This window comes from Chelonoidis abingdonii, chromosome 7 (assembly GCF_003597395.2).
Source record: "Chelonoidis abingdonii isolate Lonesome George chromosome 7, CheloAbing_2.0, whole genome shotgun sequence".
In the NCBI taxonomy this organism is placed as follows: Eukaryota; Metazoa; Chordata; order Testudines; family Testudinidae; genus Chelonoidis; species Chelonoidis abingdonii.
Genome location: NC_133775.1, coordinates 3,173,369 through 3,189,411, shown reverse-complemented (window position 1 = coordinate 3,189,411; position 16,043 = coordinate 3,173,369). Strand labels below are relative to the sequence as shown.

Genomic DNA, 16,043 nt, shown 5'->3' with positions numbered 1-16,043 from the left:
CCAGTTAACCAAGTGCCAACTTCACATTAATTCACAGATTGCAAGGCCGGCAGGGACCATTGTGATCCCCTAGCACAGCGGTTCTCGAACTGTGGGTCAGGACCCCAAAGTAGGTTATGACCCCATTGTAATGGAGTCACCAGGCCTCGCATTAGACTTGCTGGGACCCAGGACTGAAGTCAAAGCCCAAGGGCTTCAGCCCTGGGTGCCGGGCTTGGGTAAACCCTTGGTAAATTGTTCCAATGGTTTATTACTCTCACCGTCAAATATGTACACCATATCTCCAGTCTGAATTTGTCTAGCTTCAACTTCCAGCCACTGGACCATGATAGACCTTTCTCTGCTAGACTGAAAAGCCCATTAATATTTGCTCCCCATGGAGATAGGTTGTAATCATCAAGTCACTGCTTAACCTTCTCTGTTAGGCTAAATAAATTGAGCTCTTTGAGTCTATCACTACCAGACAGGTTTTCTAACCCTTTAAACATTCTCATGGCTCTTCTCGGAACCCGCTCCAATTTATCAGCCTCATTCTTGAATTGTGAGCACCTGAACTGGACACAAGAGTCCAGCAGTGATCACACCAGTGCCAAATAGAGAGAAAACAACTAACCTCTCTGCTCCTATTCAAGATTCCCATTTATACATCTCAGGATCACATTAGCTCTTTTGGCCACAGCATCACACTGGGAGTTCATGATCAGCTGACTATCCACAACTGTCAAATCTTTTCCAGAGACACTTCTTCCCAGCAGTCCCCCCATTCTGTAAACACGGCCAACAATCAAATGAGCTGTGTGTCAGTGCAGCCCTCTCCAGCATGTTTCAGACTGGGAAATAAGCAGAGGAATGAAGTGAAGCGCTGGGGGGGGTATTGTGGGCAGATAGATTAGGCATAGAAGAAACCCGCATTCTATTTCCTACTTTGCTACTGAATTGCTGTGTGATCCTAAACAAATCGTTGCCTCAGTTTCCCCACCTGTGCAATAGGGAATATCCCATGAATGTTCTGACCCATTTGCACTTGCATAGAAAAGAGACGGGGTACTGGCGATGACATTTTTCCAGGATACCTTTTATTACCTTAAGCCCACCTCTGGCATTTACCCTTAAAACCCCCCTACTAAACTATATCCCCTAAGTCCTGAACCCACCGACCTGGATTCCACCACGTGAGGGTCATCCTGTCCTCATTACCCGGCCCGCCTATTCTAATCACTGCTATGTGTAACCCATTATATGGGCGATATACCCTCACTGCTCCCCTACTGTATCTTGACCCCACCCACCGTACACCCCGCATTGGGGACATTACAGACTGTATATATTATATGCTAACCAATAACCAAATACCAACATCCCCTATACTCTGTATGTTACCCCCGCTGACTAATAACTGATACATCAAACTCTGTGTATCATCTTTATTTAAATATTCTTTAATAAACATTTAAATGGTGAAGAGTGCTTGTGTAAACTGTATGGCAAACCTCCAGGCCAAGTTCAGGTCTGCTGTAGGCAGGCACAAGTCCCACTAACTTCACAGGAGAGGTACCCAGTTACCTCAACAGTAAATTTGATCCTCCGTTGCCTGCCACGTCTCAGATAGCTGCAGCCAAGGGAAAGATGGCCAAATATGCTGTAAACCTAGAGTTTAGACACACCAAAACCAGCTGCACCTCTTATTCTCTCATATAGCAGACAGTGGAGGGCTGGGCACGGAGGACACTGGCTGCGGGTTACATGAGACACAGCCACTTCTTTTGCACATACTCTAATGTCAGAATCCTTTTTCTGTCCACACGACAGGACTTGGTTCTTGTGCACCTAAAAGGACTCTAGAGAAATAAGTTGTACAATCACCATTTTTCACTGCATTAAAAAGCAATGTCTTAAGCACATACACAAATGTTTTTGGTTTAAAAATACAGGTGGTTTAAGCCCAGTGTATACATTTGCACCTATTCCAAAGAAAAATCTGTGTAGAGAGAATTAGTAGTTCTCTGAACTATTCAACCTTTGAAAGGGAAAATAATGTAACCAAGGACTAGTCTACTGAAAAACAAGCTGGGGTGTGAATTTAAAGGGCAATAGCTTTTCTAGGCTATTTCCCCATATAGACAAGCCCTAATTTCTTGAGTGTATGCAAGTGGTTACTCCACCCTTCTCTGCCACTAGTTCAGACTGGATTTGAGGAGACTCTTCACTGCCAGCAGTTTCCTCTACAAGCTATCTGTGCATCTTCTGTTAGAACAGCTCAGCCCTGCTCGTGACTGTCTGCTCCCTCCTGGTTAACAGTATTACTTCTCATTTTGTGGATGCCCGAGCTACATTTGCAATCCTGACCTTCAGGGTTTAGCAAACATTAAGGATGTAAGTGCTCTATGCTATGGGGTGCTCCCAGTGCTAACAGAGGTTTGTACAAAGACCAAGAGCGTTGTTATAGTTTATAGGTAAAAATAGAAAAGTGACGCCAGCAACTGTTTAAATGGCCGCATTCACATGCAGTTATTCCCTCTGTGTACATACGTTACTGCAGTGTTCCCCAAAGCGGTGCCCATGGGTGCCATGGCGCCCGCGGGGGCATCTTAATGCGCCCACGTCCTGGCCCCTGGGAGAGCATCCGCCAAAATGCCACCGAATTTCAGCGACATTTCGGCAGGGATGCTTCTCGATGACACCACTTGCCGTCAACAAGCGGCATCAGAGAGGTGTCGCTGCCGAAATTCAGCAGCATTTCGGTGGGTGCTCCACCGCCACAGCAGGGGGCATCAGACAAAAAGGTTGGGGACCCCTGCGTTACTGTAACTAGCTGCACAACTAACCCAGGGGAGTTATATGAAGATCTGCAATGTCCAGTATCACAAAGGCATAAAGATAAAATACCTCCTTGAGAGGAATAAAGCCAGAGCCCATCTTGGAGCTATTTCAGGTTGTCTGCAAGCAGGAAAACAATACAAGCAGGCTACGCTGGTTTAGTAGCTCCTCTAGCCACAGGGGCTGTGACTTCTGGCACATGGGCTAAATAAAAGCTTTATGCAGCCCAGACATTTAACACCAGTTGTGTGCCTTCTCCACTGCCCCCTAGTGGATGGAATAGCTCACCACCAAGAAGGCAGCAGTCACCTTGCTAGGACACAAAAGCAAACCCAAGAAATAAAGAGAAAGGAATAGACTTGCATAGCATAAAACACATGCTGGGTGAATTCTAGTTATGCATCAAAGAAGGTCTGCACCTTTCTTCGATTCAAACACTGAGCTGTATTTCCAGCCTGATAACCTATAGGAGACTTAGACAAGCACACAATCTGTTTAGTTTGATGCAGATCAGAATCTTGTGTCTCACATTGTTTTTTTCCTTCAGCTGAAATGACCCTATTAGGGAATGAAAACCAACAGGCAGGGTGCATCTTTTCATCATGGAGAAGTGACACCAGGGTCCCCTGTGGATCTGTACTGGGACCAGTGCTGTTCAACATACTGACAAGTGCTCTGGAAAAGGGGGTGAACTCCGAGGTGGCAAAATTTGCCAACAATATGAAATTACTCAAGACAGTTAAGTTGGAAGCTGACTGCAAAGAATTACAAAGCAGTCTCACTAAACTTGAGACTGGATAACAAAATGGCAGATGGAATTCAATGTGGTAAGTGCAAAGTAATGCACATTGGAAAATATCCCAAGTATACATCAAAACGATGCGGCCTAAATTAGCTGTTTCTACTCAAGAAAGAGACCATGTGTGGATATCCATAAGTCATATTGTATATTTCTCTGAAAACATCCACTCAATGTGCAGCAGCAGTGGAAAAAGCTAACTATGTTAGGAACCACTAGGAAAGGAACAGATACAAACAGAAAATAGCGTAATGCCAATATAGAAACCCATGATACGCCCAAGCCTTGCACACTTTGTCCAGTTCTGATAACCGATATCAGAAAAGATATTAGAATTGAAACAGGTAAAGAAGGGCAACACAAGTGACTGGGGTAGGAACAGTTTCCATACAAGGAGAAATTAAAGGCTGGACCTTTACATTTAGAAAAGAGACAGCTAAGGAAGGATACGATAGAAGTCTATAAAATCACTTTCTTTACACCATTCATGAACAGGGGTGTGTTATTTACCCCTTCACATAACACAAGAACCAAGGGTCACCCAATGAAATGAATAAACAGCACACACAAAGGAGTACTTCTTCACACAACACAGTCAAGCTTGTGGAAGTCATTGCCTGGGGATGTTGTGAAGGCCAAAAGTATAACCCAATTTTAAAAAGAATTTGGTAAGATCACAGAGGACAGATCCCTCAATGGCTACAAGCCATGAGGTCAGGGATGCCATCCCATGCTCTGGGTGTCCCTAAGTTTCCAGGTGTCCCAAAGCCTCCAACGGCCTGAAATGAGACTGGATGACAGGGAATGGTCACTTGAAATTGCCCTGTTCTGTTCATTCCCTCTGAAGCATCTGGCATCAGCCACTGTCACAAGACAGGCTACTGGGGTAGATGGACCATTGGCCTGACCCAGTACAGACATTTGTACGTTGGAAAATAATTTTGTTCACCCATGTTCAGGGTCTGGCACCTCAGATGCGCAATTGACAGCAGCCTCCTGTCCACTGGATGGTAGGTGAAGAGAAAGGGAAGTTTGTACCCAACTATCAAAAGAGACAGACCACTGAAATAGCCTGGCCCTTCTGCTAGAAGGGAGTTCATCTTGCACTGTAATGAGACTCAGGAGGTCAAGGAGGAGACCAACCAGCCACTCAGCAGTGCAGTACCAGCTCTACCCAAAGGCTAACTTGAAATAGAACCAACTGAAATTGTAAAGTAACTTCTCAACCAAGCAGGAAACTGTAAATGTTGGTTAAATGTACTAGTTCAAAATATGTACTGGGTGTGTGGCGTTCGGAGGAGCACTACAGAGCACTCACAGCTGCAGAATATTGAATGAAACAGCTGAGTAAGATTTTTAAAGCTACATTTGAGAGTTCTGTGGCACCTTATAGACTAACAGACGTACTGGAGCATGAGCTTTCCTGGGTGAATACCCAGTTCATTGGATGCATCCGACGAAAGCTCATGCTCCAAAACTTCTGTTAGTCTATAAGGTGCCACAGGACTCTTTGCTGCTTTTACAGATCCAGACTAACATGGCTCCCCCTCTGATATTTGAGAGTTAATAGCACACTGTACCTGCTACAACAGAAGTTACAGTGTCCAGATAACAGTGATGGGGGTAGAGAAAAAAAGATGCCTGGCTATCGATTCTCATGTTGCAGTGTCTAAGCTGTTCTACAAACGGACATCTGAAAGGAAAACAAGGCAGCAGGTCTCTTAAATAAACCCTATTAGCCAAAGCTTTCTGCATAAAATGTAAATCAATGTACAGATCGGAAACAATGTCCAAAACGGGAAAAGTTTCCAAATGGAGATTTTCCCAGCACCCAGTAAAAAGATCCCATTGGTGCCGTATTGGGTTAGCAGCTACAGGTTAACACCTCCTGTAACGAATCAAGTACAGGAGACAGAACAGACTAGATAGACCACAGGTCTGTTCCAGTCTAGCAATCCCCATTTACAGCAAACATACCCGTGTATCAGAAACACCCCTTTACATCAGCAATCTAGAACAGCTAGAACTACATCAATGGTGCAGACTACGAGCTGCTGCACAAACCAAGCCACTAACACCCCTTTCTCCACACTTGTGTTTGCCCCATTAAGTCGCTCCTACACATTTCCTGCTAGGTCCTATCTTAGCACTGGGGCTTTCCTAGGTTCAGCGCTTTCCTAGGGCTGAAAGCATGGAGCAAGCAGAAAGTCCTGATTACAGCCCCTTTGCTTTCAAGTCTTTGCAAGAGAACGGAGCTTCCCAAGCCCTGCCTCACTCCACACACAAATAAGCACACTACCCTTTTATAACAAGACTCCGGGGTTTTTATTCGGTCTTTTAGTTGTGTATTGTACATTCATTTGCCTTTCCTGGCCCTGATCTTCCTCAGGTAGAATTCTAGTTCCTTGCCTTCCAGAATATAGCCGTCTGCTCGGCCACACTGTCCAGGTCTGGAGGCGATGCAAGCTGCAATGAGAAGTCAATCATTAGGTCAGGGAAAAAGAAATAGGAGCTACATTGCTACGGACTCTCACATCACAGTGTCCATTCAAACAAACTGGACTCTTTCTTGCTCTCTACGGTCAACCTTTCTTGGCCTCTTCAAACAAATCAATGTTAGTGAGCATCTCCCTGAAAGGATCCTACTCAGGCACAGATGTGGGCTATGCAAGTGTGAGGGGAAGATATGCACTAGTGAAGTCCTCTTCAGATTTCCAATTGTCATCATTTTTAAATTCAGTAGCAGAACTGGACAGTGTTCTCATCACCAGAAGACTTCAGAATACCAGGCCACCCATGCACAACAGCAGATGGGCTTAACAAGCAACTTCTTTCACCTACAAAAGCTGCTCACCGCAGAGAGGATGCACAAGCAGCCTTCGGGCTTGTCTTCAGCACAGTACTGAAGACACTACTAAGCCAAAGGAGAGCTTCTCCCATTGACTTAGCACTGTCTACCTCGGGGGTTACGTTGGTATAACTATGTTGTTCAGGGGTGTGGATTTTTCACGCCCCTGAGCAACAGAGTTAGAATAATACAGGTCTGTAATGCAGACCCGGCCTCAGGCTTTTCACAACACTGGCAAGTCTTACCAGAGAAAGGCTTATAGAGAATGACCACCTGACAGGGCTGAGCAATTCCAGGAGCTGAACAAACATGCCAGCTGTGACGTGGGAAATTTTTCCTTTCGGCCAAGGCCAAAACTGCTGGACCCTCCAGAATCCAGACACATGAAAGGAAAGCTGTGGCTAATATCTAGTAAAAACATTTACAGCTAGGCGTGGAAAGATTTGTGTTTTTAAAATCGGTAGATGTCCACTTCACTATACAACCACAAGCTGATGAAACAAACATTTCCAGCTAGCCTATTTTAGAACTTCTTCACAGTTTGATTTAAAGATATTTAGTTGGTAGATTTTGACACATGATGCTCATAATTTGTGTTTTAATGAATCTCAACATCTACAGTCATTAAATAATTACTACTGGCTAAACACCCCCATAATTTCCTGCAACTGTGAAAAATTTAAAATAGATAAAAATACTAAACAACACAGATAACTGCCAAAATTATAAAAATCGAGTTCTGCCAAGCCTACTTACAACAGATGAACTCCCCCATCACTTTCAATCTGCACCTCTGCATGGCTTTATCTGGCTGGCTAATTCAGACAGGATTTTAGAAACGCTAAGAAGAATAGCTTCTGCTCTGGCACTCTCTCTTTGTGCCTGTATAGTCCACCGAGTTCTCCCTCCCTGGGGACTCACCAAGCAGCTTTCCCTGCTGGAATTGTTCCTCCAGGAGGCCGCTGATCTTGGCGTTCTTCTTCCGCTCATCATATTTCTTCTGGATCTTCTTTGAACGCTTTTTGTTTAAGATTTCCTCCTCTTCAGGAGTCTGAAACAAAGCCAAAGAAAGGACTGAGAATAGGCTGCGTTTAACTGTATAGCTGTCTACCTTTTTGTTGGAGGCCTCCCACTGTATTCCCCTTTTCTGCTCAGTGGCATAATCTGTATGTTCCTTCCAAGTTCGGAAAGGTTTATGCAGGAAAAGGTATGACTTTCGAGCACAGTACTCAATTGTCATGTCAGACAGAAACCCTTTGTATTGCTGTCATAAACAGATAGCTAAGGGTTAATGTTTCTTCCACCTGTAAAGGGTTAACAAAGGGAACCAAACACCTGACCAGAGGACCAATCAGGAAACTGGATTTTTAAAAGCTCAGTGAGGGAATGTTTGGGTCTGTGTCTTTTGTCTGTCTCTCGGCTATGAAAGGAATCTTTCTATCTTCAAGCTTCTAATCTTCAGTTTCCAAGTTGTAAGTACAAAGGTAGAAAAACAATAAGCTTTTATTGTTTTTTTGTATTTACATGTGTGTAGTTGCTGGGATGTTTAAATTGTATTTCTTTTTGAATAAGGATGTTTATTCATATTTTTCTTTTAAGCAATTGATCCTGTATATTGTTATCTTGATACAGAGAGCATTTTTATGTCTTTTCTTTTTTTTTATATAAAGCTTTCTTTTTTAGACTTGTTTGAGTTTTTTCTCTCTGGGTAGGCTAAGGGGAAAGGAAATTCTCTTTTTGTGTTAGATCTACGGAGGGTGATCATGGAAAGCGTAGGGGGTATGAGGGGGGAGGGAAGAGATACTTAAATCTCTTGGTGCTTGTGTTTTTGAAGCTGTATCTTCCAGGGGAAGCCTGGGAGGGGGTAAAGAGGAGACAAGGGGGGAGGTTATTTCCCTTTGTTGTAAGACTCAGGACATCTGAGTCTTGGGGGTCCCCCAGGGAACGTTTTGGGGAGACCCGAGGGAGTCAGGCCCTGGAAATTCCTGGCTGGTGGCAGCAATATCAGATCTAAGCTGGTAATTAAGCTTAGAGGGTTCATGCTCGCTTCTCAGTTTATGAACGCTAAGGTTCAAATCTGAGTTGGAAGCTATGACAATTGCCAGTACCACTTTGGTAAACACTACAGTGCAATAACCCTGGTCACAGTCCCAGCCCAAAACATGCCGAATCACGTATGGAGAACACAGGGTAGGAGAGGTGGCTACTGACAGTGAATGAGGGAAAGCAATTGTCCCCCGTCTCCCAGCAATGACTGCTGTTAGTCATTGTCCGTGCACATAGAATAGGCAACCTCTGCTAGCCAAAACTCTTAGATACGAGGCATGAATGCAACTACAGCTCCATCCAGCCTTTGCAGTTTGTTGACAGGGCCAGGGATCAGGCTCCGGAAGGGATATGCACTATACAGACACATGAAACTTTCTACGGTTTGTCCTTTTGGAAGTCTGAACTGCTCTCCTCCCCAAAAATCAACTTAATCTCCCTTCCCCCAATCACACAGACTGGAATAATGATCTGAATGTGTCTCCAAACAATCAGAACAGACCAACCTTCAACCACTATCCAACAATAAACTGAACAGTCCAAACACCCCCTCCCCCCTCAAAAAAAACAACCCTCCATTGCAGGCAGGACCCAAATTCCTATGTAACTGACTAACATGCAGGAATCTGCTCTAGAAGCAGAAGCTTGTTCCCTGCAGTGAGGACCCAACTTGCCCCTGCAAAGTCTTCCTCAGTGTCACAAGTTGTCATCGCTCTCCATTCAGTAGCAGAACTGGACAAAGTTATCATCATCAGAAGACCAAGGAAGCTCTCAGGGCAGATCCGTACACTAATCTAACTCTGCCAGGTGCAAAATCCATGGGGATGGCTCTGTGGAACAACAGTTTTAAGGAACCAACATTCCCTTTGGAACGGCCATGTGACTCCAAATGAGAGCATCTCAAAAGGCTAGATTTGGTCCGGAATGTGATTCTGAGATATTTTGTTTAAAATTGCTAAGCAGGACAGCAGTGACTGGTATTAAGCAAGGCTCTACAATCCCTGCCCAGCAGGCAGACTGGCATGATTCACATAGCATCAAGAACAGATTTCTCAGCCCAGCACGTACCAGTTTAGCGCCCTTCTTGCGTCCAAGAGGCAAGGCATAGTGGGCTTCATACCACTGTCGGTATGGGGTACTGTCAACGAGAACGATGCAGTTCTTCACCAGGGTCTTTGTCCGCACCAGCTCATTGTTGGAAGCATTGTAGACCACATCAATGATTCTGGTCTTGCGGGTGCAGCCTTGGAAAACAAGGGAATTAAACAAACTCCACACAAGCCAGACAAGCTTTTACATTGGATGCATCATAAACATGCAAAGCAGACAACATGGCATCTTCAGTGCTCAATCCATGCTGGGAGCTACACCTCTTCAGAAGTTTATCCTCCAACTACTTGGCAAGTATTTTCAGTATATCCTTTCCTCTCCCAGTGTAGCCTGTATGGGTTCAGGAAAGAGACCTGCAAATGGAAGGCTACACATGCTCTAAATAAAGCAGTAGATCAGGGGTCTGCAACCTTTCAGAAGCGGTGTGCCGAGTCTTCATTTATTCACATTAATTTAAGGTTTTCCGTGCCGGTAATACATTTTAACGTTTTTTTAGAAGGTCTCAGTCTATATATTATATAACTAAACTAGTGTTGTATTGTAAAATAAACAAGATTTTCAAAATGTTTAAGCAGCTTCATTTAAAATGAAGTTAAAATGTTGATCTTATGCTGCCAGCCCGCGCAGCCCACTGCTGGTCTGCGGTTCTGTTCACCTAGGCCAGCAGCGGGCTGAGTGAGGCCTGCGGCCGGGACCCCGGCTGGCAAGAGTCCGGCAGCCAGAACCCCAGACCAGCAGCAGGCCATGTGGGGCCGGCGGCCAGGACCCAGAGGGCTGGGTATGTGGAGGGGTGCAGGTGTCAGGGCAGAGGGGAGCCTGGGTATGTGTGCGGGTGCCAGAGTCAGGGCTAGAGTTGTTGGAGGGTCGGGGGAGATGGAGTCAAGCAGAGGGCTGGGTGTGTATGAGAGAGGTACACGGCTCAGGGCAGGGACCTGGGCTATGTGCAGGGCAGAGGGCTGTGTGGGGAGGAGTGTCAGGACTCAGGGGAGAGGGCTGGGTGACTGCCCCCCTAAGAACTCCCAACCCCCTGCTCCTTGTCTCCTGACTATCCCCTCCTGAAGCCCCTGCCCCCACTGCCCCCCAGAACACCATCCCCTATCTAAGCCTCCCTGTTCCTTGTCCCCAGACTGGACCCTACCCATCCCCCGACTGCCCTGACCCTTAACCACACCCCCACCCCCAGCCAGATCCCCGGGACTCCCATGCCCCATCCAACCGCTCCCTGACAGGACCCCTAGAATTCCCAACCTATCCAACCCCCTCCCGCCGCCGGCCCCCCGATTCGCTGCAGCGGCCCAACCTCTCTCCACACCCCTGCCTTCCTGACAGTGCCTCCCAGAACTCCCAACCTCATCCAACCCCCCCCCAACGTCCTTGTCCTGTCCGCATCCTCCAGCAGACCCCCCCCCGCCGCCAGACCCTCCTTGCCTCCCAGTCCCCTGACTGCCCTGACCTCTATCCACCCCCTGCCAGACCCTGGGACTCCCATGCCCCATCCAACCCCCTCTACTCCCTGAGTGCCCCCTCCAGACACCCCCGCCCCAAACCACCCACCCTCCCCATCCAACCCACCCTGTCCTCTGACTGCCCCCATCCCTTATCCAACCCCCCCAGCCCTTATCATGAGGCTCCACACAGAGCTAGACACGCTGCTCTGCGGGAGAGCACAGCCCCGCCCCTCAGAGCGCTGCGCGCGGCGACGGCAGAGCTCCGGTTGAGCGGGAAGGGTGTCTGCCTCCCTGCGGAGTGAAACGCTGCCCCGTGGGAGTGCGCAGCCCCAACCCACAGAGTGCTGCGCACGGCGGCAGGACTCCAATGGAGGGGAGAAGGCGGGGGAGGGGCCGGGAGCTTGCCATGCCCGTAGAGTAGGGCCATTTGCCCACCCCGTGTGCACAGCTATGCTTCTGCTCCCTGCCGCTGCGGGTGGGGAGCGGAGGGCAGAGGACAGCAGGCTGGGCTGGGCAGGATTTTTTAATGGCATGCTGAAGTCCCGGCAGGCTCTAGCCGTGCCAGCACGCGTGCCATAGGTTGCCAACCCCTGCACTAGATGCACAGGACCATGCTGGAGTTTAATCCTCCTCCTCCCCAGTCTCATTTGTGGAAATGAAACTTCTCATCTGAAAGTTATTACCACACAAGTCGCATAAAAAGAAAATGCAGAGAGTCAAGGCCCAGTCCTGTGAATCCTTCCTACCATGGGTAATTAACTCCATGGAAGTGAATGGGACTCCCCCCCCCACAGAAAGCATTACATTCAGTTTGCAGGATCAAGACTTTATTTCAGAATTCGAGCAGCAAGCTAGGTTTCCCACCCCCCACAGGCCTCTAGAGACCACAGATCACTCCTCAGTGGGGTAAACCACAATTTTATGGTAGTTGTCATTTTGCTTTAATAAGTTTAGCAGTTGCCATCCCTGGGGACTCAAGTCTTTAATTTGTCCACAGGACAAGCACAGCAGCAATGCTGGCTTTCCCCACACTGCTCAGCAGGGCTGGCTCATACCTGTTGGTTAGGGCATTCAATTTTTGGCCTCCCCGCTGAGATTGCTAACAAGGGATGGGCATACTTCTCCACTAGTAACTGGAAAGAGACCATTTCCCCTCTACTTCCCGTCAGACAAGCCACCTTTCAGTCATCATTAACCCAGATTTACTATTTACTATTTGTATTACAGAAGCATCCAAAAAGACAGCCAAGACTGGAGTCCACTGGTCTCAACATGGCACAAGCAAAAGACATGCTTTGCCTCAGGGCGAGTACTGATGACTGCAGTAGAAGGGTTGTATATCACCCTTCTCTCACCTTAATGCCTTACTCCTTTTTAGAACCTCTTCCCCACTCTCCAACCCTGTTGCAGGGCATTCTCCTTCAAAACCACCTGTTCCAGCAAACCATCAAGGACCTCATGCTCTCCTCTCTCTTTGACTGTTTTATCTTACTTATTTAGATAACAAACACTTGGGAACAGGGAGCACTTTCTGCTGAAAGCTGTAAATCTACACCAATGATTTGACAATCATCATTTGTTTTTAATGTGAAAACTCCATGATAGCTGTTCCCTGCCTGAGAGGAAAGCGTCTGTAAGCAATGCACTCAGTGTAACTATGACATTCCTATCACTGTGAGCTTTACAGAGGCCTCCAAGACTTCTTATAAGCCCGCCTAAGGTCAAAGTTATCATCATTATTCACACTGCTTCAGAACCAAACACTGTACAGACAACCACATTGCTGAAGATCAGCATCCAAGCTCTTTGCTTGTATGATTCCTCCAGTCCAGCAGTAGCACAGATGGCTGACACAGCGAGAAAAAGACATGGTCGCTTTCGAGATGCAAAAGGCCCGCGTTCTTGTCTTTCTACTTACACTCAGAGCCCCAAGAGAAGTTGCCAACATCCAAGCGCAGAGCACGATATTTCTTGTTACCACCACGAACCCTCACTGTGTGAATTCGGCGTGGGCCAATCTGTAACAACAACAAAACCAGAGTTGCTAACAAAACAATAGCCTCAGGGGAGAGCAGACAGTGAGTTTCAGGTTGAAAGGCAATATGGTCAGTGTAACTATGACAGATCCTAGCACTGGCAGGTGCTGTAATTGCAACCAAAACGGTTCATAGTACCCACCTAAGGTGAAGTTCTCATCACTCCAATTGCCGTCTAATCCACTAACACTCTGAACTAACGTAATGCTGAAATCCCACAGGCAGGGGGGAAGTGCCACTGCTCAGAGGAGCACAGGCAGAAATTAAGAGTACTGATTGAGAAAGCAGGGCATTTTCACACGCCCTTATCACTGCAGTATGAAGCCAGAAATTAACACAGCATTTTCTAAGCTGGCCAGGGCAGCAACATCCAGTTATCCCCAACAGCCAAATCCCCCACCTTGGTGTTGGCAGGAGGTCGCCCCAGCTCATACTTCCTCTTCTTGTGGTAGGGCTTCCTTTTGCCCCCAGTCTTGCGACGTTTGTGCCAGTTGTCCCTAGAGATACCTGGGTTAAACCAAAAAGCAGCAGGTGAGATAGGCAGACGAGCCCGCCCGATGGCACACCAGCAAGGCTCTGAGTACTCAGCTCTCCAAGGTTGATTTCCACATGGTGCATTCGGTCTAACGCAGCAATAAGAGAAGCTTCATCACGGATACTCAAGAGCCCCCCCTCCCCGAAGCATTCAGCAAACCCAGCACATGGCAATAAAGGAAACTGTCCCATTCCAGACTGGGGCCTTTGCGATCACGAGCCCTGCACCCCAGCCCGCGCTCACACCCACCTGGGTGCAGGGCGAGTGAGACTGCGCTGAGGCCTCATGCCCGCTGCAGGGCCCCCCAGCCAGGGGGCGGGGGAAGGCGGCGGTGGAGGCTCCAGACCCACAAGGCCCCACAGCCGGAGGAGGGAAGCTCTGGCGCTGCAGTCCCAGCCCCAGCCCCACCCCCAGCAGGGGGAAGCGGGCCCGCCCCAGCCCCCGCGCGCTGGACCCCAACATCCTCCTCTCCCACGTCCGGAGCCTGCGGCACCCGCGCACGCGCCCGGTCCCGCTCCGCCGGGCCTGGCGGGGCGGGGCGGGATGGCTGATTGGATGGCCGGCGGCCGGAGCCGCGGCCCTATCACCGCATCCCGAGCGGCGCCGGCAGCAAAAGGAGGCTGCAAAGGCTCACGGGGCGGTTTGTGGGCCAGAGATCTTCGCGGAGACATATAGCATTCCGCACGGACGGGCGGGCCTGACTTTACGGAATCGCCCCAGGCGCACGTCCAACGACGTGCGGCTGACGTATGGCTCTTCGGGACTACCGGTAGGTTCCGTAGGGGGAAGCGTTGCAGCCGTTACTTCCCACGCTCCTCTCCTAGGCCGCTGGGCGATCCACGGCTCCCACGTGACGGCGGGCCGCGTTTACCCTAGGCAAAAAAAAAAGACAGACCCGCCCACAGGCCGGGGGACGGACCGCCGAGACCTCCCCGTCCCCCCGGGCCAGGGCGTGAGCCCTCGATGATGACCTTGGGCCTGCCCCCTTGCCACAGTGCGGCCACGGCTCCGCCCCGGACCCCCTCTCAGTGACTGCGCCCCCCGTGACAGACACAGCCGCGCGTGCTCCGGGACAGCCCCCCCATAACGTGCCCCTTCGACGGAAACCCGGGAACACCCGACCCAAGCCCTCGCATTACCGGACCCCAACTGCCCTTCGACAGACCCCCCCGGGAGCACAGCCCCCCCATACGCGCCTCCTTCACGACCACCCCCGACACAGGGTAAGCCCCCCATAACTGCCCCTTCGCGACAGTCCACGCCCGGGGAACAGCCCCCCCCCATTAATGGCCTTCGACAGACACCCCAGGAACAGCCCCCCCATAACTGCCCCTGTCGACAGACCACCCCGGGAACCAGCCCCCCCCATAACTGCCACTGCAGACACCACCCGTGGAACAGCCCCCCCCTAACCTCGCCCCTGTCACGCCCCCAGGACAGCCCCCCACAAACTGCCCTCAGGAAGAACCCGAGCGGACCCCCCATAACTGCCCGCCTTCGGCGAAGGATCACCCCCGGGAACAGTACCCCCCCATAACTGCCCCTCTTCGCGAACACCCCCGGAACAGCCCCTCCCTCGCATACCGAACACCCAAACTGCCTCTTCGATTAAGACACCCCGGGAACAGCCCCCCAATAACTGCCCCTTCGATAGACAGCCCCCCGGACTAACTGCCTCTTCGATAGAACAACCGCCGGAACAGCCCTCCCCATAACTGCCCTTCGATAGACACCCCCCAGGAACAGCCCCCCGACTAACTGCCCCTTCTATAGACCACCGACCGCGAACAGCCCCCCTACATAACTGCCCTTCGACAGACACCCCACCGGGACAGCCCCCCCGACTAACTATGCCCTATTCGCATAGGACACCCCAGGAAGCCCCCATGCCCAGTCTCCTTCGATCGACCACCCAGGAACAGCCCCCCCCAATAACTTGCCCCTTATCGATAGACCACCCCCGGGTAATCAGCCCCCCCCATAACGCCCTTGCGACTAGACACCCCCCAGGAATAGCACCCCCCCCAAACTGCCGCTTCGATAACACCCCGGGACAAGCCCCCATACGCCCATTACTGCATTGCGGAGCGAGCTTACATGATATACACCCCCAGGACAGCCCCCCACATAACTCGCCTTCGATAGACACCAGAACGCCCGGACCCCCGATTAACTGCCTCTTCCGATAGCACACCCCAGTAACAGCCCCCCCATAACTGCCTCCCTTCGATGACACCCCCCAGGACAGCCCCCGCCCCGATAACTGCCTCTTCGATCAGACATCCCCGGGCACACAGCCCCCCAAATAACTGCCACCTTCGATAGAGCTCCCCGGAACCAGCCCCGCCCCAATAACTGCCTCTTCGATAACACCCCAGGAAACAGCCCCCCCATAAGCCCTTTG

The 16,043-nt window shown here is 49.7% G+C and overlaps 1 protein-coding gene and 6 non-coding genes across 7 annotated transcripts; all 7 read right to left on the bottom strand.

Annotated features, from left to right (window-relative positions):
- Positions 1 to 4,646: 4,646 nt before the first annotated feature.
- On the bottom strand, positions 4,647 to 4,778 carry LOC116832556 (small nucleolar RNA SNORA35). The gene has a single exon (XR_004375483.1). It is a non-coding gene; the product is annotated as a small nucleolar RNA SNORA35 (small nucleolar RNA).
- A 1,139-nt stretch (positions 4,779 to 5,917) lies between these two features.
- Positions 5,918 to 14,292, bottom strand: RPS8 (ribosomal protein S8). The gene is made up of 6 exons (XM_032793351.2): positions 14,229 to 14,292; positions 13,505 to 13,612; positions 12,987 to 13,086; positions 9,579 to 9,754; positions 7,386 to 7,515; positions 5,918 to 6,082 (listed from the first exon to the last, which is right to left on the bottom strand). The coding sequence occupies exons 1-6, from the start codon at positions 14,229 to 14,231 to the stop codon at positions 5,973 to 5,975; spliced, it is 627 nt and encodes a 208-aa protein (XP_032649242.1). The 5' UTR covers positions 14,232 to 14,292; the 3' UTR covers positions 5,918 to 5,972.
- LOC116832559 (small nucleolar RNA SNORD38) lies at positions 6,318 to 6,390 on the bottom strand. Its single transcript, XR_004375486.1, has one exon. It is a non-coding gene; the product is annotated as a small nucleolar RNA SNORD38 (small nucleolar RNA).
- LOC116832558 (small nucleolar RNA SNORD38) lies at positions 9,196 to 9,268 on the bottom strand. The gene has a single exon (XR_004375485.1). It is a non-coding gene; the product is annotated as a small nucleolar RNA SNORD38 (small nucleolar RNA).
- Positions 12,709 to 12,812, bottom strand: LOC116832555 (small nucleolar RNA SNORD46). The gene has a single exon (XR_004375482.1). It is a non-coding gene; the product is annotated as a small nucleolar RNA SNORD46 (small nucleolar RNA).
- LOC116832561 (small nucleolar RNA SNORD46) lies at positions 13,169 to 13,274 on the bottom strand. The gene has a single exon (XR_004375487.1). It is a non-coding gene; the product is annotated as a small nucleolar RNA SNORD46 (small nucleolar RNA).
- LOC116832557 (small nucleolar RNA SNORD55/SNORD39) lies at positions 13,682 to 13,766 on the bottom strand. The gene has a single exon (XR_004375484.1). It is a non-coding gene; the product is annotated as a small nucleolar RNA SNORD55/SNORD39 (small nucleolar RNA).
- Positions 14,293 to 16,043: the final 1,751 nt, after the last annotated feature.